Source organism: Pundamilia nyererei, unplaced genomic scaffold, assembly GCF_000239375.1.
Source record: "Pundamilia nyererei isolate P.nyererei 1_Seehausen unplaced genomic scaffold, PunNye1.0 scaffold00178, whole genome shotgun sequence".
NCBI classification, from domain to species: domain Eukaryota; kingdom Metazoa; phylum Chordata; class Actinopteri; order Cichliformes; family Cichlidae; genus Pundamilia; species Pundamilia nyererei.
The window spans coordinates 1,093,607-1,115,722 of record NW_005187579.1 but is presented as its reverse complement, the minus strand read 5'-3'; the positions used below and the strand labels follow the sequence as shown (position 1 = coordinate 1,115,722).

The following is a 22,116-nucleotide window of genomic DNA, read 5'->3' as shown; positions in this document are numbered from 1 at the left end:
TTTGTAAGTGGTGTACAGTGTTTGGTCGTGATGATCCCGCCTCCTTCACCCAGTCAGCTGAAGTCCTACAGACGGCAGAGTCCTCTGTGGATCCAGCAGGGGGATGAGTTGCAGCCGTCTGTCTGTCCCACTAGGCTGTGTTGCTGTTAGCACTCCCTCCTGGAGCTGCTACCGCTGAGCATGCGCTCGGCTCGTACACACCTCTGGACAGAAGGGACGCTTCTCATCAGCACTCTCACGGTGAAGGAATGGATCGTTGAGCCCAAGGTTCTGAAAGGTAAGAGTGCTAATTGGCAATAAATAAATAATGGATTAAAAAACGAAAAAAAAAACAAAACAAAACCCGAAAGCGAGTTTATCCACGTATCCATTAATCTGACGGAGACATTTCAGTATATAATGCGCAGCGCTTGGCAAGTATTTGGCATGCACGTCACCACTGTCCATTATTAAAAGTTACTAATTAAAGGTCTGTTGATCAGTATGGATGGATTTCACATATTAAACCACCTGCTTAAGTTTTGAAAATGCTTAAGTTTAACTTTTACGCAGCGTATGTTAAACGCAAATTTAGAACCTGATGTTTATGAACTATTATGACTGCACGTAGCGCCGATTGCATCTAACTTAATGTGTTGATTGGGCTATATGCAGCTTTGTATGCAGGGTTCGTGTGATTAAAGATGTTGTTGCGCATCGCTCCGCGCGCTTTTTGGCACAAAGTGCTTCACGAAATATCGATTTAGCAGAGGAATCTGGGTTTTATTAGAACCTCCGGCTGTGTGTGGGAGTGGGTGCTTGACACAGTTACGGGCTCCGAAGCTCTGTGTTTTCTCCCACGCTCCTGAGGGAGTCATCAACGCGGTCCGCTGGAAACATTTCACCGCGCGCATCAAAGTGTGGCTGTCTGTTTTGATTGTGTGTATGCCTGCGATGCTTAACAGTTTGTGTTTTGCTGTGTGCTCCAACGGCCTTGGGGACATGCACAAGTCGTAATCTCACAGCCCGCCAGCCTACAGTTATTACTGACCATACCTACTTCACCTTTTTTATTCATGAGGGTAAGTTACCACAAAATCCATATTTTGGCCTCATATGCACCACTTTAAAACTTAAAGTTAAGATAGACTTCTCCCTGCACTTTATTTTGGTTAAGTATCAGCAATTTAAAACATTTTAGGGAAAGAAATGTCTTCTTTTCCCCTGTGATTAAACGTCTGAAAAAGATGTGATTGCAAGTCTGCATTTCAAAAATACTTTTAGATTGAATGAACAGTCAAGAAAACAATCTGAAAATTGATGATGGAAAAAGGAAAAAACTATTAGCTGCAGTTAGTGGTCCAGATGTATTTATTTTCAGAGGCACAGAAGACAAACAATTTAAATTTGCTCTGGGCGGAGTCAGACTTGCTGTCTGCCATTATAAAGTCAAATAAATAACTTGATACTCGTGCAATCTGCGGGCTGCGTCATGCAGCTTCTGTCTCAGCGGTTAATCGTGAGCAACACTTTGTCAAAGAACAAAAACAAGAAAAAAAAGATGTGCAGAGGACAAAGGACGACTTTGAAAATGAAACTAGACGCAGCAGGCGAGATGAGGAGTAACAGAGAAAGGAGGGCGGCTGGTGACAACAGTGTGGAGGTGGAGGAAAGTAAAGAGAGAAAAAGGGAGAAGTCTGATGAAAGTGTTTGGTCCGAGCTGTGTCTCCACCATACGGTCCCCGTGTTCTGCTGTGAACGGCTTTGATTGTGAACATGAAGGAGAGAAAGCAAATCCCGCCGGACACATGAAGGCAGAAAGTGTGTGTGTGCGTGTGCGCCTGTCTGTCTATGTTGCCATTTCACTAAACGGATAAACTGTCTTCTAACTGGCTCTTTTGCCAAGTTAAATAACCTTATGAGCGTTCACCAAGAAGCTATTTCTCTCATATCTCTCATTCACAACACACATCTTCTCACCTCACTTGTTCTGCCTCTTCCCTCAGCTTAGGTTTTCTATGGCTGGCTATTTCAGGTCCATATTTTGGCACTGCAATGAATTATTCAGGTAACAGGACAACATAAAGGCTCTCAGTAGGATGCTTTGCTCAAACCTGAATTACCCCTCTGCCATCTGGGAAGTCTGCCTGAATAATGGATTTGTTTCCCCAATACCAAGTTGTTTGATGGTCTGTAACTGAAATGGCAATAGGTGCACTCACAGTGTGTGTGCAAGTTAACTCCTCCAATCTTCCCAGCCATCATTTAAAGACATGAATGCATTAAAGATTACTCTTAGAAAAAAAAAGTCTGGAATTGCTTGATTATACTCCCCATATCTCTTTTGAAGCATTCTCTGGAGTCTACATATTTCATGCCTTCCTGATTGCTTTTTTCTATTTTTTTTTTCAGCTTCATTATGAAATGAATGGAAATATTTATGACATCAGGAAAGCTATAATCTACCATAGAAAAAATGGATGCAACTTAAACAGCTGTCATAAATTAAAGATTGTAAAAAGCCCAGACAATCGATCAATAAAGCAATCAAACGGACGCAGACCATTTACTTTGCCCCTCGGTGCTTGAAAACTGTGGTGAGACACTACAGTACTTACAATATTATGTTGTAAAGGGTTTCTTTATGCACAGTGTCAATTGTTTGGTTCCCTTTTGTTTGTTTTGTATCCTGTTCAAGTGCACGCAAGTATAAATCAGCTAGTTTTGATTCCTACAGTTTAAATTAATTTTGACACCAACTTGAATTTTCATGTCATTTCATTTTTAAGTCACCAGGAAAAAGAAATGCCACATTTATCAAAGTCTGACGGGTCTCTAACGAACACAAGCGGATGCTCAGATAGTGACCCCCAAGATTAGCAGTTAATTTGTAGGCGGAGTCATGGTCAAATATCATTCAGTGGAATGGCGATTAGCTGTGTTTTTAATCAAAATAATAGGGATCTGTCAAAAGTCAGATCTCCACAACTCACGAGGAAGTGAATAACGGTATGAACAAATGCAAGATGCTGATGATCGTCGGGCTGGAGACACATCTCTGAAGCTTCTGGACTCCATCAATCCACCGACAGACAAATGAAGGAAACTGAAGACCTTGTTACCCTCCACAGGAGTGATCAGCCAACAGAGATCACTTCAGGAGCGGGACATTTAATAGTTGCGGAGGTCTAATCAATGAAAGGTCTCTCTCACATTGACTAACGTTCAGGTTTATGAGTCCACCATCAGAACAGTTAACAATTGTGTGGCTGACAGGGCTGCAAGGAGAAAGCAGCACGCAACACCGCAACTATCACAGCTTTGCTCCACAGTTGCAGGCAGAAAAGCCGAAAGGATCAACGTTCCAGCTGAACATGATCCAATCTGTGAAACATGGTGGTGATGGTATCATGGTTTGGTCATACTTCGATGGCTCTGCACGAGGCTCACAGGCACTATTAGAGCAATGAGTTTTGAACCGTGCTCTCGAATTCTAAAATACACAAACGACATGAACTGAAATATTTAGGAGAGAGTACGCGTGCAGCAAGACAGTGATGCAAAACATACAGGTTGCTGTGCAAAGAACGGACAAAGAAGAATAAAGATGATGTTTTGTGGTGGCTAAGAAAAAGTCCTGATCTTAATCCTGAAGAAATGTTGTGGAAAGACAAAAACATCAGAGGATGTTTTAGGTCATATTAGTAAAGGTGTATTGATGATTCCTCGCAAAGCATTTTTCTTGCTGATGCTTCCTCCCATTCCACTGTAACCATTGTTGTGATGTATGTGATGCAGAAAAAGTGGATCTAGAGTAGGAATGCTTTTGTAAAATGAACTCGTAGAATTTGTATTGTGCAGTGTCCATGCTGTCATATCTACACGTGAGGGATGATGGAGATGTACAGAACAACTCAAACGTAACTAAAAACTAAAACATTTTAGTGACCAACATAAAATAAAAACTAGACTTTTGAAAATCAGCCGTGGTAGGGCGGTGTTTGATTGTGTTTTTCACGTCACAACCATATCAAACTAGCATTTGCATTGAAGCTTATTGTTTACCTTTAGAAAATTCCTGTGCACTTGATAATAATATGCATGATCTTTGCATGAAGTTGGAACATGGAAACCGTAATTTAATCTAAGTTTAAGGACAGATTCACTCAAGGATCTAGACTTCAGTCTGGATTTATTATCGTTTCATCTGCTGGCACACAAATAATGCCAAACAGACTGTCTCACAGCACTGTGAGACAGTCTGAACTTTCATCTTCAATTCTTTCACCTTTTTCTCCAAGACCACTTACTGTCAGCTCAGCAGGCATCCTGTTGTAAAAGTGTGTGTGTGTGTGTGTGTGTGTGGGATTGTATGTGTCTTACTCCGGCCAATTGTGCTGCAGAGGAGCAATGTGTTGTGCTCTTATGTGTCATTTTGTCTCTGTCTTCGCGTGGTGACTAGAGAGAGAGCTTGATGTCTCAACAGGAGTCTACATGGTACACTCTCTCTCTCTCACACACACACACACACACACACACACACACACACACACACACACACACACACACACACTGTGCTGGTGGGTGTTTATTACACCGACTGAACGTATATGTTCTGTGTTCTCATGCTAGCTTCAGCCTTTTTGTGTTGTTCTTCACCCCCTCACTGCAGACTTCAGTGCTGTCATCCCTGCTCTTCTTCTTCTGCGCTGCTTTGTCCTTTGTAATGTCTTGTGAGAATCAGAACTCCTTCAGCTTGTTGGTGGCATTCTTGTGATTAAGCTGCCTTTTTATCTTTTTTTTTTTTTTTGTACAAAATTTTGAATGATCAGATTCCCAGAAACTAGATTTTATGATTTTTCCCAATGCAGTGATTGCAAAACATAAATGTAACATGATTACATTCACGCTGCACATACTGATCACATTATCTTTTTATTTTAATGTGACTTTTTCTGTCCTGCTGCCACACTGACTCACTCAACAGCAGCACAGGCAGAAACTTTATTCTCTCCTCGTGCCTTTCTTTGTTGGAATTTCTAATCTGATTAGATTTTCAGGTATCTTGCATAACTTTATATTTTAGTGGAGGAAAAACACTTTTTTTGAGCTAGCAGCTGAGTAAAAGTTTTTAAGATGTAGAGCAGCGAACACATCAACCCCTAATGTTGGAGATTGTGTACAACATTGTGTATGTTGAGATTCTCCTTAATTTTAGTGTGTGGTTTTAACCACCAATTAGGAACACATGCATCGGGTAGCATGCGCTTTGGTTAGTGTTTAAACTAAAGAAATAGCTTGCACCTGAGGACAGCAGCTACAGTCTTCATCCTAAGGAGAATGTGCATGAGCCCAATCTCACAGAAACATGTGAAACACGTGAGCTCTTAGAAACACATTACATTGTGAAATGTCATCTCTGAGCCCGGCTGTGGTGCATGCATAAATCCCTCAGAGGGGACGTTGCATGAACCTCAGGGTAGCACAAATCAAACCAAGCAATGTCAACCAGTGTCCTCGGGTTTAACTCTCGTTTAACTTGATGGACTGTTTATAGGAAACGATCATGGTTGCAATTGCATAAAATAGCACATGTAAATTCTCTAACTCTTCATGGCAGGGCTCATCATGCTGTCACAATAAGAGCTGACTTCCTGTGGCTCCACATACGTGTGAAAGGAATGAAGAAAAATCCAAGATCTAATTTTAATTTCTTCTAACCTCCCCTTCAAGGCCATCTTTCTGTGTGTCTCTAGGCTGCTTTCAGTTCTGCTGCTATTTTTAGATTTTTCGCTTTGAGTTTTTCTCTTTCAGTACATCCGTGCTTATCATCCAGTGGTGTTTACGTCTGCTTAGGCTGCCACTGGGGCCATAAGAGTAGTGTATTCAGTGCCACTAACCTTCTTATGTATTCATAAAAACATCATTTTCCACAGCATTCCCCCCCCCCCTTTTTTTAAAAGAATAAAGTTCCAGTGCATTTCCCATTCATGTATGTTTCTTCCTCCGTTCTCACTAGCCGTGCTACTTTGAAAACCTGTTACATCAGCTTGTCTCAGAGGAAAAGCAAGATTAACTTTCATCTTTTTAATCTTTGTCCTGCTGCTTCTGGGAATTGCTGATGTGCCTAGCTGTTTAATTATACATGCCATATAGTGTCTTTCACACACTGTCTGGTTTCCCCACACCAGAGGGGAAGAGGTTGCAAGGCATCGCTTAGATCTGTGTGGAAAGCATTAGCTCTGAACGTGCTGCATGGCTTTGCAAATTCACCTGCCCGCTGAGGCTTTGATGCACTGTTAGAAATATATTCATTATACTGACAGATTATTGTCTGATGATTAGAGGTTTTGTGCTTAAAATCTGTCCATTTCCTACATTTCTCAAAATGACTTCACACAAACAGAAAAAACACAGCAATCTCTTTTTTTTTTTTTAGATTGCATTTTGGAAAAACTATTTATTTTCAAAAGAAGACAATAATGACAAAATCAGAAAAAAGATATATCAGTCAGATTGCTATCCCCCCCCCCCTGTTTTGGGCTTTTGTCTATTGTTTGTATGGTTATGTTGAAGGCTTTTGTTAAGATAACATAAAAAAATTAAACAAAGTTAATATCTCTAACAAACCTAATAAATCAGCTATTTAGTTTCTAAATAAGCACAAAAGTTGTGAATTCCAAAGCAACATCACAAAGGTCACAATCAGCACCACAAACCAGTCACATAAAAAAAACAAATTAAAAAAACAAAAAAGGAACAATTTTAATATAAATGACATCAAACACAAGACAGAGATGCTCCTTCAAATTAAATAATTATATAAATATTTTATGCTTCAAGACCCAAATGTGATATAAAATATCATGAAGAGTCAAATGAAAATATTTATATTGTATGTGGTCATGACATAAAAAATTAACAGAAAACATCACACAGTCATTTTTATGAAATAAGGACTACAATATACAGTTGGACTAAGGCTTTTATTGTGAAAGTTTTGAAAAATATATGCTTATTTTGAGTTAAAAACAAAAAACAACGAAACAAAACAAAAAAGTTGGTTGTGTTGCATCACTTTCTCCTTGGGAGCCAAACCACTCATTCTTATCTGATATCTACCTGGTCAGCTATTTAGCAGTTAGATTTTTGATTTCATGTAGTAAATGTTTTCATTGGGTGAGAAGTCTGGGGTGCGGGTTGGCCTGATGAGATGCTTTTATTGTGGAGCAGAGCTGCTGTAATATGTACAGAATGTTAATTTTACTGTAAGTCTGCAGAATCTGATGTTTGTAACATATAATTTCTTTTGTAAATTGGCACCGTTTAGAGAAACTGCAATCTGACCTTGCTGGGACACCTGGATCCTCCAGACCAGCAAATTGCCCAAACATCTGCTTTTATAAAGGTGCTCACACTTACTGATGATCAGTTAATTGAGTACATCTGATTAGTTACCCTTTTTAAGTCCCATGAAAGCAGTTCTGGTGTAGCATCCAGGATTTTGGAAACTGAATCTAACACCATGTATTTTAGGGTATCATCTTTTTACAAATAGGAATATTTAAGTAGCCTTCATTTGAATTTTTGCCAAGAGTTTGACAGGAAGATAACCACGCCCAGGTAACCAATCAGTACCCAGGAAGAAACTGCTTTCCAGGCTCTAACTGCAGGAAGTAAAATTCAGCTCACCACATTATAGTCTTTTTTTATTTTACCTGTACAGAACCAAAGTGTTAGGACATAGTAGCTTACTTAACAAACCTTCAACATTCCCTGAGGAAGAATGGGAAGTTACTGTGCCTCTTCTGGCCAAAAAATTGCTAACTCTGAAACTGCCGTCCTTGCCTTGGGTTTTCCGTGCCTGCACATGGGGTGATGGAAATGTCCCATAACATGACATCATTTTAAAAATATAAACTACAACAGATTGAAATACCAGTCATCTTTTCACTGGAATAGCCTTGGCTCAATTTACAACTTCAGAGAACACACAGAGCACAATGTCACAGTTCTCAGCACTACCTGTAGAGCTCAGCTGAAAATGTGTCACTGCGATCAAGCTGAACCTCATTACCCTGTCCCAGGTTTGAAGGGAAAAGGTGTTGCCGAGGTAGCCCAGCCACTTATCAAATCTAGCACCTCGATGTGGGCTTTTCCTGGCTCTCAGCGCGCCGGGGCCTGAGTGAGAATACTGCCTTATTATTATATTGTTGCATAGCCAGAAAATGGACACACACACACACATTCACAGTTACCTGGAGAACTCCCTGGTGTGCAAGTTAATTAGCAAAGCATCTTAAGAAATGCACCTGGTTTCACACTTGCTTTCCTCTAACAACGGGACAGTGACAAAGCAGCAGTGCTGGTTTCTGAATTCAAGCAACGAACGCCAAATTTGACTCGCTCATTCTCATTCTGATTGGCATTTTTCAAAGAGGAAGCAAATTATTAATAAGCAGCTTGTGAATGCAGACCAGTGTGAAACCGCGCGTTGTTCTCCAGGGTCAGACATGAGTCACTTTGGTTCAAGCAGGAGGGGCACACTGATTGATTTTTCACCTGTCTGCATCACACAAATGCCCTTTGAAACTGAGCCTTTTAACATATAGATGATGAATCATATTTAACTATAAAACATACCTTTACAAAAAGACAAAAGAGCAAAGTTTGAAAAGAAAAAAACAACAGAGCCACAGTTCTCTTAAAGCAGAACACCATGAAGCCTGTGATAACAGTCCCCACAGAAAAGCCTTTCAAGCGGGTTGATTTTCTGCTGTAATTTTACGCTCTGTAATATCTACACCTTTCCTGTGCTGAGCGTCTAACCCGTGCAGTCATCACGCAGCTTTTCACTCAGGCAATCATGAGTGGAGTCTTTGGGGACTGAAGCAGTCTTTTGGGGACTGGATGCAACCAGGAAACCAGCCGCAGTTAGAGGAAGGCTGATGTAAGACTGCCACCTCTGCTCCCTGGGACATCTTGTTTACCGCTGCGTCTGGTTCACCCTTCTTTTCTACTTCCTTCCCTCACTCAGGCGATTGCTGTAATCTGTCTCTCAGTGCACGCACACTTTTAAAGGTATGAATTCATTTAAATGGATTCATACCTTCTCCATCCAATCCCTTGCTACAATCAGACAGTCTGTGGACGATCAGGCCAGCTGGAAACCTCCAATCCGAGTCCAGCAAAGTTGCTGCGAGAGTCTGCGCTCTTGCACACCATCAGCTCTTCACTCAGTTTTTGTTGTTTATTTTTTTCCCCACCAAACCCATGTTTTGTTTTTTTTTCCCCAGTGGCCCCTCTTTAATTTCTCCTTAAATCCCCACGAAGAACAGACAAGAGACAAATCAAAGGAAAAACCCGAACCCTTGACCCCAACAGTTTCATCCTTTTTATCTGTCGCTGCGTCCTCGAGGGACACTTTTACAGTTGAAAGTTGATGCAGGAATCTGCATCCTTTCTGGCTTAGTCAGTGCTGCCATAACTTAGATTTCGTAGAATTTGCTTATATGAATTAAAATAGTTTAATCACAATCTCGAAATCTCGTGGGACTTTGATTTCCTTCCACACTGAGTTGTTTGTATTGCCAAGGGAAAAAAGGGACGCACGAAAGTCAGCAGAGTCATTGTGACATGGATTATAAGACACGTTATTCAAAACATCTGTAGCACAAGGTTTTTACCGCTGCTGGTACTGTTGGCTCAAAGCTGAGCAGGAAGCCCCATCACGACACTTATTCGGTCTCCTCTGTCTGTTCCGCAGGAATGCGGCGCGTTTCAAGCTCTCCGATTTGTAGCTGAGAGCTGTTCTAACTACTACTACTCTACTGCTCAGTGTCCCGCACTTCAGCGCCGGGGTACCTGTGCCCTCATTAATGTAGTTCCTTGTAGCGAGGTTTCCGTGGTAACGGAGGTGAGGAGAAAATGAGTCTATCACTCAGCTGAATGCCTTGTTACCAGAGCGGAGGTTGATATTTCAGGCTCGACTTGTTGTGCTGGAGTCAGTTTCCTGTGCTCTCGACTCGGAGGCCAGTCACGAAATGTTTTGAGCACCTGATGCCAAGATATTCATTCAGATAGCAATTTAGAGACATATGAAGCCGTGATTTCACTTGTTCGGTTGATTTCCCGCAGGTGCAATTAGTTTCCGCCCCCCCTCCACAATCAATGATGAGCGGCTGTGTTTTACACACTGACTTTAATCTTGTAGCTGTCGATGTAACAATGACATACTGCTGGTGTTTATCAGTAAGGATAGGCTGTGTCTGTGGGCTGAGGTTAGTTAACTCTTTAATATGGTGCGCTGGAAAACTCATTTTTAGTTAGGTGAAGTAAAAACTGTTCTTTAGAAAAAAGGGAAACACAAATAGTTTCTTTAGTTTTAGTCCTTATCAGTATGATCAAAATCATTCCAGAAGAAATTCTTACTCCTTGTCTAACATTTTTGCAATGCATCAGGGCAATTATTTGAGCTGTCATTTTAGCGTTTATCCACATCGACAGGATCACCTGTCAAATCTCATATAACAGGCTTAAAATGTCCCAAGAATAAGGTTTTAAAAGCGTTATATAAGTCGATTTCCTTGTCATCGTTCGGACTCACATTGTTCTATCACTACAATCATGAACATTAGGCACATAATAAATTTAGGGTATTTAGGAAAGGCATCTCTACCCGCCTTTGCCCTGGCCCTAAAATGAGCAGTATCTGTTTTAAAAAGTGATCACATTAAAGGTCTGACTTATGATTGGTTATGTCTGGAGTATTTTACAGTCATTCCTTTGGTTTTTTTACAGTACTTTAAGGGAAGTAGTGTAACTCTTCAAATTACACTCTGATGTTGGCATCGATGCTATGTGCATGTCTGTATGTATGCTTGTCAACTGGCAAAGGCTTACCAACACTTTCCAATAAATATGCCCCTTCGGTGCCGGAGCTATTTTAAATGCATTATGCGGTCTGTTACAGCTGGCAGAGAAAAGATCATAACCAATTTTGTGTAACCTGCTGAGTGTGTTGTATTTACTGATCCACTGAGAGTAGTTGATTTCTTGCAGGTCTGATTATTTAGCTCCATTCAATTTGGGTCATTCCCTAGAGCTCCAGTACACATTAGTGATGGCCTATTGCGACGGCCTGCTGTTCTGGCAGCTTGTGTTCACGTCTCAAGCTGTGGCTGAGTCAGAATGGTAATACTGATAGGAGACAGAATGAAGGATGGATTGATGCATAATGCAGCACCTGCTCAATCTGCAGATGCTGGAGTTAATGCGTGCAAATGTGTTAGACAGACAGACAGAATTCTTTTGGTAAACATGGATAAGTTATGATCTCTGTTTTTATCCAAAGTTATGTTGGGATCTCTGTCATGCTGTGAGAGAGAATAATGTGTTTTGATTTTCTCCTGCACAGTTCATCTCTCATCTGTCTGCGTTGTGTTCCCTTCTCTGCAGCGCTGTCACAGAGCTGTTATTCATCCCTGCATCATGGAGGATTGGCCAGGTGCATCATGGGAGCTCATCAGCAGTCTGACAGATACAATATATGAAGACTGAGAGGTCGTCATGGAGACCGGCAGCTACACCTCAGGCCCGGCCACTACTGATGGGGTTCGGACAGCCGCTGGGCTGGAGGGACTCGGAGTCCTTCAGGAGCGAGGAGGAGGCGGCTCTTTCAGCACCCCTGCGTCCTGGTACCCTCCGTACTCGCTGGGCTTCCAGGTGTCACTCACCGCCTTCCTCATGCTGGAGCTGGTGTTGGGATTCAGCAGCAACCTGACTGTGCTGGTGCTCTATTGCTCCCAATCCAATTTAGTGGACTCTGTGAGCAACATGGTGACCGTCAACCTCCACGTGCTGGATGTGGCGGTGTGCGTGCTGTGTGTGCCCCTCACTCTGGTTGTTGTTCTTCTGCCTCCGGGACCCAACCTGGCCTTGGTGTGCTGCTTCCACGAGGCCTGTGTCACCTTTGCCAGCATCGCCACAGCCATCAACATCCTGGTTATCAGCTTGGACCGATACGACATCTCGGTACGACCGGCCAACAGGCTGCTGACGACACACAGGGCGGCGTTGCTGCTGATCGCCGTCTGGATCACCTCGGTCGCTGTGTTTTTTATCCCATTCTTGGAGTTGCAGTGGTCCACTGAAGAAGAAGCAGGGGAGATGGAGAAATCCTTGCCTTTGTCCTCGTATGACATTAGTTCCACTGTGGCGCCAGCATGGCGTAACCGGACCGTCCTATGTGTTGGTGGTCAGGGCTTTCACACCGGCCCCGGTAGGTATTACCATCTTATCCTCCAAGTGCCCATCTTCTTCACCACGGTGGCAGTCATGTTGTTTACCTACTCCAGAATATTGAGGGCTTTAAACATCCGCATTGGTTCCCACATGAAAAAGGGTCAGCGCTTCAGGGGCCCCTCCTGCAGAGGGCGCCACAAGAGACAAAAAAAGGAGAAGCCGGGGCTAACGACTGATGGTGGGGAGTTAGGAGGAGAACAATGCACGACAGATAATACCAAACAGCTCAGCCACCCTCCCCTCATCCCATCCCCAACCCCGACAGCTACCTCTCCCCATGCCGTGTCATCCTCTGCTCCGCTCGTCAGCTCTGACACAGGCGCTGCCACCCCCATGCCAGCCACAGTGGGCGTTCAGGCTTCCGTGTCGGCCATCATCGCCCTGCGGCGGGCAGTGAGACGACATCGAGATCGCCGAGAGCGTCAGAGACGTGTCTTTAAGATGTCCCTCATCATCATTTCGACCTTTCTGGGCTGCTGGGCTCCCCTCTCAGTGACCAACGTCCTAATCCTGGGCATCGGCCCCAGCGACGTCCTCGTCAGCCTACGCCTCTGGTTCCTCGCTCTGGCTTACGGAACCACCGTCTCCCACCCGCTGCTGTACGCTTTCACCCGACAGAAACTGCGCCGTGCCCTTCGCGCCAAGGTTAAAAAGAGGGTGGTGTCCCTGCTCCAGGTAGACCCTTCACCAGGTGGGACTGTCATACACAACTCCTGGGTGGACAACCGAAAGACCAGCAGGCACGTGCGTCTAGAAGCGAGCGAAGGTACCGAACGCTGCCTGGGAGAAGCCCTGTGAGACTGAAACATGCAGGTCAGGCTCCATAATGAAGCTCGCCGGTGCGAGAAGCCGGTGTGAGAAATGTGCAAATCACATTTACACCTTGGGGAGACGTTTAAATGTAACCACCAGCAGCAAGCTCCTGCTACACTCTCCCCTCAGCGCAGGCTGCAGTGGAAGCAGGGTGTCACAATCACTGTGGCGCTCACAGCCTCTGCAGAGAATCATTCAACACACACTGTACATAGTTTGCACTCTGTGAATCACTGAAGTCTATTTACATATGGAGCTGAATAATAGAGCATCCTCATAGTGGTGCTTACATAACCACTCCAAAGAATGTGTTTAGCCAGCAGAAGATATGATCTGCCTTCTCCCACTTAAAGCCTCCAAGGCTTTAAAAAAATGTTGATACACTTCAAACACATAAATTCTTTGAATGTATTTAATATTATCTCTGCCTTAAACGTTCCGCTAAATGGTATACTGTGCATTCGGAACAAAAAAGGGAGCATGTCAGATATTTAAATGAAAGGCTCAGTGACAGCTGATAAACTTTTAACTTTTCAGGGTCAGCCTGGGGAGAGACGATAAAGAACAAGTCAGAGGACAGTTAAAAGTGTAAATTAGTAAATCAAGTTTTGCTTTAGTGTGAGTTTATCGTGTGCTAAGATATTAAAGCGCTTGCATAAGATTTCGCAACACTTCTTTTGCCCCCAGTTTATAGCAAATGGTGTAATATATTATTTGGTATTGCAGTCTAGCTGTCTCCCCCTGTTTCCACTTGTTATGCTAAACTAAGTTAACTGGCCGCTGGCTGTAGATTCGCGTTCACTGTTAGCATGAGAAATCTTCTCATGTGACTCGTGATGGGAAAGAAAAGACACAATCATCATTCACAGATACTGTGTTTATTCCAGGTCTATAGTCTTAGACTGCATTTTAGATGTAAAGCTGCTTAGAAGAAAATTCATGTAAATGATGTAAATATTGCCCACATGATGAAACGGAAGTGTGTGGTTATAAAACGACTTTCCTAGAGCAGAGCAGTGATCCAGCTGCCTCGTCTCTGTGTCGTTGCACCCAGACATGCGGTCCCACAGGTCAGCTCCTCCCAGGGGAGTGTAACGGTCACCACAGCTGGGCCCTAACAGCTTCCTGGCGTTATAAAGAGTAGTGTTGACTTTACATGCTTGTGTTCACTGCTCTAACATTGTACTCACGCTATTGTTCATTGCAGCGGCCGTGTGATTTATCACACTAATAATGCATTAGTGAATGTTAACAAGTGAAAATATATAACATATGTACACCAAGAATATCTTTAGAAGTTTTCTCCACAGTGTTTTTATGTGAATGTGTCACAAAACAGTGAATTAAAAGAATGAATTGAGTTTTTCTTTCGCGTGTGTGCTGTGTTGCAAGTTTGTTTAAATTTCCAGCTGGGGGTCAGAGCTACTCAGACTTCGTCCAAGATAAAAAAACAAAAAAAACAACAGGTTTTACATTTCTTCACTAGGTTTTTTAAGCCTCCTACAAGAGGAATAACATGAGGACAACGTGCAGCTCCGTACATATAGCCTATATAATCACTCATGGCTATGCTGCAAAAGAACATAATGTCCCCACAGACTCTCGCTCACACATCAAGGAATCTCTGTATGTCCATCTGGTGAAATCGCACATAAGAGCATACAGCGACGTCTGAACAGAACATAACTGCATCCAACCACTCTCGAACTCCCCAAATGAACTTCATCAGGAAGTATGATCAACACAAAGATGTGATGCGCACATGCATACAGAGACTCCTCCATTTGTTGGTGAGACCAATAGTCGCTTTAACATTTGCTTTGTGTGGTCTCTGTGTTGAACAAACGGTACATTGTGTTTGTGGATGTGTTCATTTATCACCATCAGATGCAGCCAATAATGAGTGGGTAGTGCCATTTACATGTGATAATTTTAGTATTGTCTTTCCACTGGTTGGTGTGCTAAACTCAAACCTCGGCGCTGTAGGCTTTTTTATGTGAAGATGTGCTATTTCAGTCTGTGCATTCATGTTCAGTAAAAGTGCCCTCTGTAGGAATGCAGGCACCTATACCTGGCAGTAATCATCACATGCCCCTCCCACTGAGCTCTCCTGTGGGTCATGGCGGCGTAGCGGCTCAAAAGCTGCCTGCATGTTTGAAAACGTGGCGTGGGCTTCGTGTTGCGTGGGAGGGAGGCGCTACAGACCTCGGCAATATAGGGGAAAAAAAGAAGGTCATCCATGTGGGATGAAGCCTGCAAGGTAAAGTAGGCTAATTCAGCAGCACTTAAACCTCGAAAGAACAATTAGGCCACTGCAAATACCAGTGACATAATTTTGGTTAAAATTAAATGACATATAAATAAATCATTTTTAATTTATTTTTTTGTAAATGGAAAAAACCTTTTTACACTAATGGGGAGTGTAACATTTACACTGAAACTCAAGGGTTATTATCTAACATTGCACAGCGGAGTATGGATATGATAAAGTGCCCTTTTCTATCCTAGGTGCTGTTTTGGGGTTAAAGGTTAAAGCTAATTTAGTTGGACAGACATCAGGAATAAATGGTCAGGAGTGGCTACCCTAAAAGGTACCTTGTTTTTTTACTTTTTAAATTAACCATCCATTTCTCTTGGCCCACAGCGTGGCAACCAATTTCTATAAATCATGTGAGGACTAAGAAATGTAGAGGACGGAGTGTTGAGTTGTAAGGATATCTGTGCAGATACACTTTTATGGCAAAGGCCAGCATTCTTTCTGGCACATAGTGAGGTGATCACAAGCTACAGTGAAGGAGTGCATGTAATGTGAACCAGTAGAAACTGGTTTTATGTGGAATTTTTGGAGCTGATGGCTCTAAGCATCTAAAGTCCATGTCTCACTTCAGCAGAGGCATGTTTCAGCTCAGTGTTTGCAGCTTTTATGTCTAAAGCTAGTTCTCATTAGAGAATAACAAACATATGGGAATACAGGAAAATGGTTCAGGCGGTGTGTAACCTAAAAAAACTGAAAAATGTAGTAGGTTTGTGTAAAGAGGAAGACGCATGATATTGTAAAACTGGGATCAATTTAAGCTTATATTATATTGTATTGTATTGTGTATTGGCCTATATACTACTAGCCACACACTGTATGTGACTGCATGCCATTATACGCTAATTTAGGCTGATCTTTCAGTGTATCGTAAATAAGATGTTATTGGTAATAGCTAATGGATGCAGGAAAAGGAAAGAATAGCGTTCAAATCTTGTCCAGAGGGCTTGTGGCACTTAATGTCCTGTGATAGAGCGCCCTCTGGTGGGGAAGTTGAAAATTGCAGACGTAGATATTTCATGACCGAGTTTGTGGAGCCTCAAACTATACATTTGAAAGCACAGGCTACGTGAGATATGAAAGTGGAATATGCAGTCCTCTAATGAAATTCGATTTATTATTGTTTTTTAATCGACATAAACCGAAACGTTCATATTACTCAGTTAATTCATTTATGTGGTTTTAAACGGACATGTGCAAACTACTATTAAATGAAACGCGCTCTATATGTATACATTACAGTTTGCAGCTTGTAGACATCACTACAACCGAAATATAGCGAAACATGCCCATTTTGTTATAACCGGTAGATGGTGGCGTGTGTTCACGCCAGCCGAAATAGCTCAGTTGGGAGAGCGTTAGACTGAAGATCTAAAGGTCCCTGGTTCGATCCCGGGTTTCGGCAAGCGGGCAATGGGCAAATTTTTTAAGTGTTCCAACTCTCTTTATGCATCATTTTTAAGTGCTACTACTTTAATTGTGATTGTAAACTGCATCTGCATTTAAGGAATTGATAAAGAAGTATGTCTAATGTACTGCCAACTACTAGGCCACAAAGGAGTAGCATTTGGTTCAATAGGTTTCTGAAAGGTATGGCTAAAACACTTGAAAAATTATGTAACTATGCAATGTAATGTGCTTGTGTTAAATACCAGTCGCAGCAGACAGCAGAACGCACCAGAGGAGCCTCAATGGGACTGCGGTAGGTATATGGGACCCTCTATGGTACATTTGGATTCTTTGACTGGGTCTCAGCTGTTCTGATCTGAGTGCCAGCCGGGGTGTGTACAAGCAAGAAGAGAGCAGGCCTGGGACCACAGGGCACCAAATGGGTCACGAATTTGCGTCATTCCTTTTGAAACCGGAATGAACAGCCAACTGGCTCTCTGTGGTGATGTGTTAATCAGCAGCGCAATGATAATGAAAAGACAGAAAGCGGTTCAGGGATCTAACAAGGTGCAAAGTGTTCAGATGGTTTGTGTTTGCATACATAATGTCTGCAGACTCAGAAAGACACTGAAGAGGACTGGTAACAGGAAGGCAGTTGAAGTAGAACAGGTCTGCAGCATTTAGGACTTAGAAGCTGCAGTAATATTCGAACTTCCTCTGAAGAAATGTGACAGTGCTCAGCTGAATGTACTGCAGTTACCAAATATGATATCAGAATACTGAACACTTAAATTATCCTGTAAATAAGACAGTTTTTAAGACACTGGGCAACCAATGTTACTCTGCATTTTTAATATGGATTGTTATATTTAACAGTGACAATGCCGAGAAAACAATGTACACCTTTTCAGCTTAACCACACTTATTTAAAACCCAAACTTTGGCAGATCATTCAAATTAATTGTATGCATTTTCATTGTCTCTCCTCCCTCATTTGTTGCCATGTAATTTGTCACCACATAATATCCTGTGCTGTTGGTTATGCAAGGTTCCCTCTCTCTTCCTCTTCATTGTTGTTCACACTTTCCACTGCTGTCATCTGGTTTCCTGCTGGCTGTTTTCCCAGTGGTCTTGGAGAGCAACAAAGAATGCCTGGAGAAGCCAATCAAGCCCAGTTCACCAATTCAGTTTGGTGGTTGAATAAAAACCTCACAGGTGGAGAGCGGTCCAGCCAGCCGGGCGGATGGACAGGCACAAGGAAAGGATGTTTTTGCTCTAATTAATCAAAAAAAAAAAAAAATCTATTCAGTAGCGTTCCATTTTCAAGCAGCTCCCACAGACGTCTCGACTAATTTGGAATGGCTTCAAGGCTTGCATAACTGGAGCAAAGTGACTTCTAACCGGCAAACTTTCTGTGCCATTTGCCAAACAGATTGAACAGGTTGAACTAGAAGCAGAGTGGTTCATGACATACGACTTGGCAGGTTTTAGAAATATGCTTTCATAAAGTAAAAAGAATAAACGATCATCGTTATTAGGTTGAGAGTGTGACATCACGCTAAATTCCTATGATGCACTGCAATCTATTATTGCATTTATTATTTATGGGAAAAATACAGAAGAAGCTGCAACTGCAAAACTGCAAAATTGAATTGGTATCTGTACAATTTGCAGAAATGTTTAACAGTGCTGAGAGACTGTTACTATTATGCTTTTTTTTTTTAAAAAAAAGACTGGTACTGGTTTAACTGTGTCTGTCTATCTCCAAAAGTTGATTCTGTTCATCTGGACGTAGCGTTTTGTGGGAGAAATGTTTTAATCCTGCAGCTGACCTGCAGTCAGCTGAGACTGAAGAAGTCATTTGGATGAGTGACGAAACGTTTCTCCCACAAAACGCTGCGTCCAGATGAACAGAATCAACTTTTGGAGATTTACTTCCCTGGATGATTGAGCGTGCATCAAGATGTGTCTGTCTAAATCTCGCAGATTTCTTTGATTATTTTTCTAGCTATATATAAAGCAGCAGTAACTTTTCCAGGTTTTATATTCCTGTACTATTCAGTGTCCTACTCAGGTGTAGTAGAACAAGCTGTAAACACCAAACATGACACGAAACATGACCTGCTAAAGTTTATATGCTGATGGCGTTATCAAATGTCTATTTACACATTTAGCATATACAGAGCATCATTACTGTTCTCTGGGAGTCATGTTTTTGGTCACCGGATTAAATTAAATCCTGTGTTTACACTCTCTCTGCCTTTGTTTATAACTTCAATGGATAATTGGAAAAATCTGTCTCTTCAGCTGCTGAATGTTCTTCTATGTCACCGACTATAAACAGTGATTAAAGGGGGGGAAAGAGAGTCAACAGCTGTCATCCCTGTATGTGAGCCGGATTTTAAAACGCACCATGGGTACGACCTACGACTATCATGTGTACCCACATGTTCAGCTTGTGTTCAGATTTTAATTTTATTACTATCCAGTACCACTCTGTGCACATTTGCTTGTCTGTCTCTATTCATCAAGAAAAAAAACTGGAAGCCAGGTCTTGTTAAAAAGAAAGAAAGATTGACATTGGCTTCTGTTGTTAATGCTGATAAGACAAGAGACAGCAAAAGAGGACATGACAGAGCGAAAAAGTTAATGACACATTCACTGTAAAATTAAAGAATAACCTCTTTTATTCCTAAAGGCTTTATGTGTCAGGAAATAATATTAAAACATTTAAATAATCTGGTCCTTACCAAGTCTTAAAGTTAGGAAAACCTACAGAGGAACTACAAAAACCCAAAAGCTACATCTGCAGATGTTCAGGTAAGTTTAGGTAGGTGGTTCTTAAAAGCTACTGACTCATGGAGTTCACACAGCTTCTGCATTTTGGTTTAGTTTTTATTAAACAAATAATGACATGATGTAATATGTCAAATGTTGTTGTTCACCTCAGGTTGTATTTAAATCATTTTACAACCTGGCAAGGACCAGATCATTATACATATATAAAGCCCTAAAATTTACTTTCTTTTACCCTGACTGCAGGTGCATTTTAACCTGACTGCACACTTTCCTGCTATGTCCTTGTTAAGAATACACAAAAAACGATATGTGGTCAAAATGAATACATGACCACTTTAGCAAGTGATCTGAGTGATTGATCACACTGGATCTTGGCAGTTATTTTTAGTGCTATCCAAATGTGATCACTTGGATTACACAAACGTACACATGCATAAACGTACACGGTCGGCCTTTATTATCATTAAAAACTTCCTTTTTTGACAAGTAAAACATATTACGTGACGAGGACCTGATCAACTTCTCAGCCTTTGTTTACAGTTTCCCCAAAAGTTGTCTTTCGTGTTTGATGGTATGAACAGTCAGATACCTTAAACCACAGTCAGCATCATCCAAACTGTCAGATGCAAGGCAAGTATTTTTCTAAGGAGGTCTTGTTGTAAAGCTCTTGTGACATAACCCACCATGATCCATACAGTCATGGTGTAACAATTGTTTGTTATCTGAGGGAACAGTGACTGACCCCCGCTTTTGTCCTTTGAGACAATAAGTAGGCATTGTCTCCTCAGACTGACTGAGTTCAAAGTAACAAACCCACTCAATGTTCCTTGAACGAGCTCCAAGGACATTAGGAAAGCTTGATTCTCTGTGTTAATCTGTGCAGATGTCATCTCATAGAGTTGTGTTGTTCTTTCACAGCACTGCCCTGACCTTTGTAATTGCTTGGGCGCTGATCTACGTCATTATATCAAAGCCGCAATTGAGTAAAGTCTGCTGTCCTTGCTCTTTTGTTCTCTGCTGAACAATGCAGCTGGACTGGCAGCTGGACTTTTGTAATAAAATAAAAAAGATGCTTCAAATATAATGAAGGTATCTGAGGTAGTTATGCATTACTGGAAAAAAATCTCTAAGAAATTTGTTTTTTGTTAACTTATGGAAAATAATCTACATTTATCTTGTCTGACTAGACCTTTGCTTTCCTCAGTGTATATGTGGCTGGACCACAGGGAAGGTTTGAAGGTTTGTGTAGTTTATTAGCAGGTTTTCATAAGGCAGATGAAGATCATTGACATCATCCACCGGAGACTGACACCACCAGGTGCCCCGGTCACGGTGCTCTGTCTGTGAACCTCCATGTTCGAAAAATTTCGAACACATCACATTCAGTCGTCCCCGTGCTTCTACATTTCACATCCTTTCCCTTTGACTCACACAGGTCAGGTTAATGACCACAGTCGCGGCTGTTACCCAATGCGCTGTGTCACCATGTGCTCTCCAAAAAAGTATTGTCGTCTTAGCCAATCTATCCCTTCCTTCTTCTCTGATGTAAATGTGTGTATGTTTTAGCACGTGTGTTTCACATGGGGTGGTGCCTCTGAGGTTTTTCTACCATCTGCCAAAGGCTTAATAAATGGCCAAATTTAAAATAGAAACTGAGTAATGCATTTAGGAGAGGCCCTGAGATTACAAGAGACAGAGTGGGCTCCAGAAAGCAAACACTTTAAAAATGTGTGCCCATTCTCTCTCTTTGTCACTGTTCATAAGTGATCACGCTCTCTCTCTCTCTCTCTCTCTCACACACACACACACACACACACACACACACACACACACACACAAAGAGAGAGAACATGGGTGGATGTGTCTCTGGAAAGGATTTGTCTATTGATATCTGTCTGGGGCCTGGCTGCCTGCCACCCCTCACCCCCACACTGCAAACTCAAGTTCATGACCTGTTATGCAACTCTGCTCATTGGCCATTGTAACAGATTTAAAACACATCTGCATCTAAAACAGATGTAGTTTCCATTTGTCACTTAAAAGTAAGTAAGTAAGAAATCACTCATTTGACACCATGCAATAATACTTATGCTCCAGTATTGTAAATATATACAGTGCTGTGAAATGCATTAACAATTTTGTTAATGCATAATATTTTTTTTTTTTACATATTTGTCACATTTAAGTGATTCATATCAAGTTAATTTGAATTTTAGACAAAGATAATATGACTAAATACAAAATACAATTTTTAAGTGATGATTTCATTGATTAAGAGATAAAAGCTTCAAAACCTACCTGGCGCTATGCAGAAAACTAAATGCCACCTAAACTTAATAACTGGATGTGCCACGACCTGCAATCAAGCATGTGTGATAACTGGCAACGAGTCTTTCACATTACTGTAGAGGAATCTTGTCGCACTATTCTTTGTAGAATTACTTTAATTCAGCCAAACTGGTATGGAGGACCAGCACATTATTATTATTATTATTATTATTATTATTATTATTATTATT

At 41.7% G+C, this 22,116-nt stretch overlaps 1 protein-coding gene, 1 long non-coding RNA gene and 1 other non-coding gene across 3 annotated transcripts in view; 2 read left to right on the top strand and 1 right to left on the bottom strand.

Moving 5' to 3' along the window:
- Positions 1-26: 26 nt before the first annotated feature.
- On the top strand, positions 27-14,455 carry LOC102201560 (probable G-protein coupled receptor 22). Its single transcript, XM_005746450.2, has 2 exons — positions 27-277; positions 11,437-14,455. The coding sequence occupies exon 2, from the start codon at positions 11,548-11,550 to the stop codon at positions 13,078-13,080; it is 1,533 nt and encodes a 510-aa protein (XP_005746507.1). The 5' UTR covers positions 27-277; positions 11,437-11,547; the 3' UTR covers positions 13,081-14,455.
- Positions 14,456-16,741: 2,286 nt separating this feature from the next.
- On the top strand, positions 16,742-16,814 carry trnaf-gaa (transfer RNA phenylalanine (anticodon GAA)). Its single transcript has one exon. It is a non-coding gene; the product is annotated as a tRNA-Phe (tRNA).
- An 832-nt stretch (positions 16,815-17,646) lies between these two features.
- LOC102201370 (uncharacterized) overlaps positions 17,647-22,116 on the bottom strand; it is an 8,100-nt gene continuing 3,630 nt past the window's right edge. Inside the window, exon 3 of the long non-coding RNA XR_312068.1 lies at positions 17,647-18,073. This is a non-coding gene — a long non-coding RNA (uncharacterized LOC102201370). The remainder of the gene's footprint in view (positions 18,074-22,116) is intronic.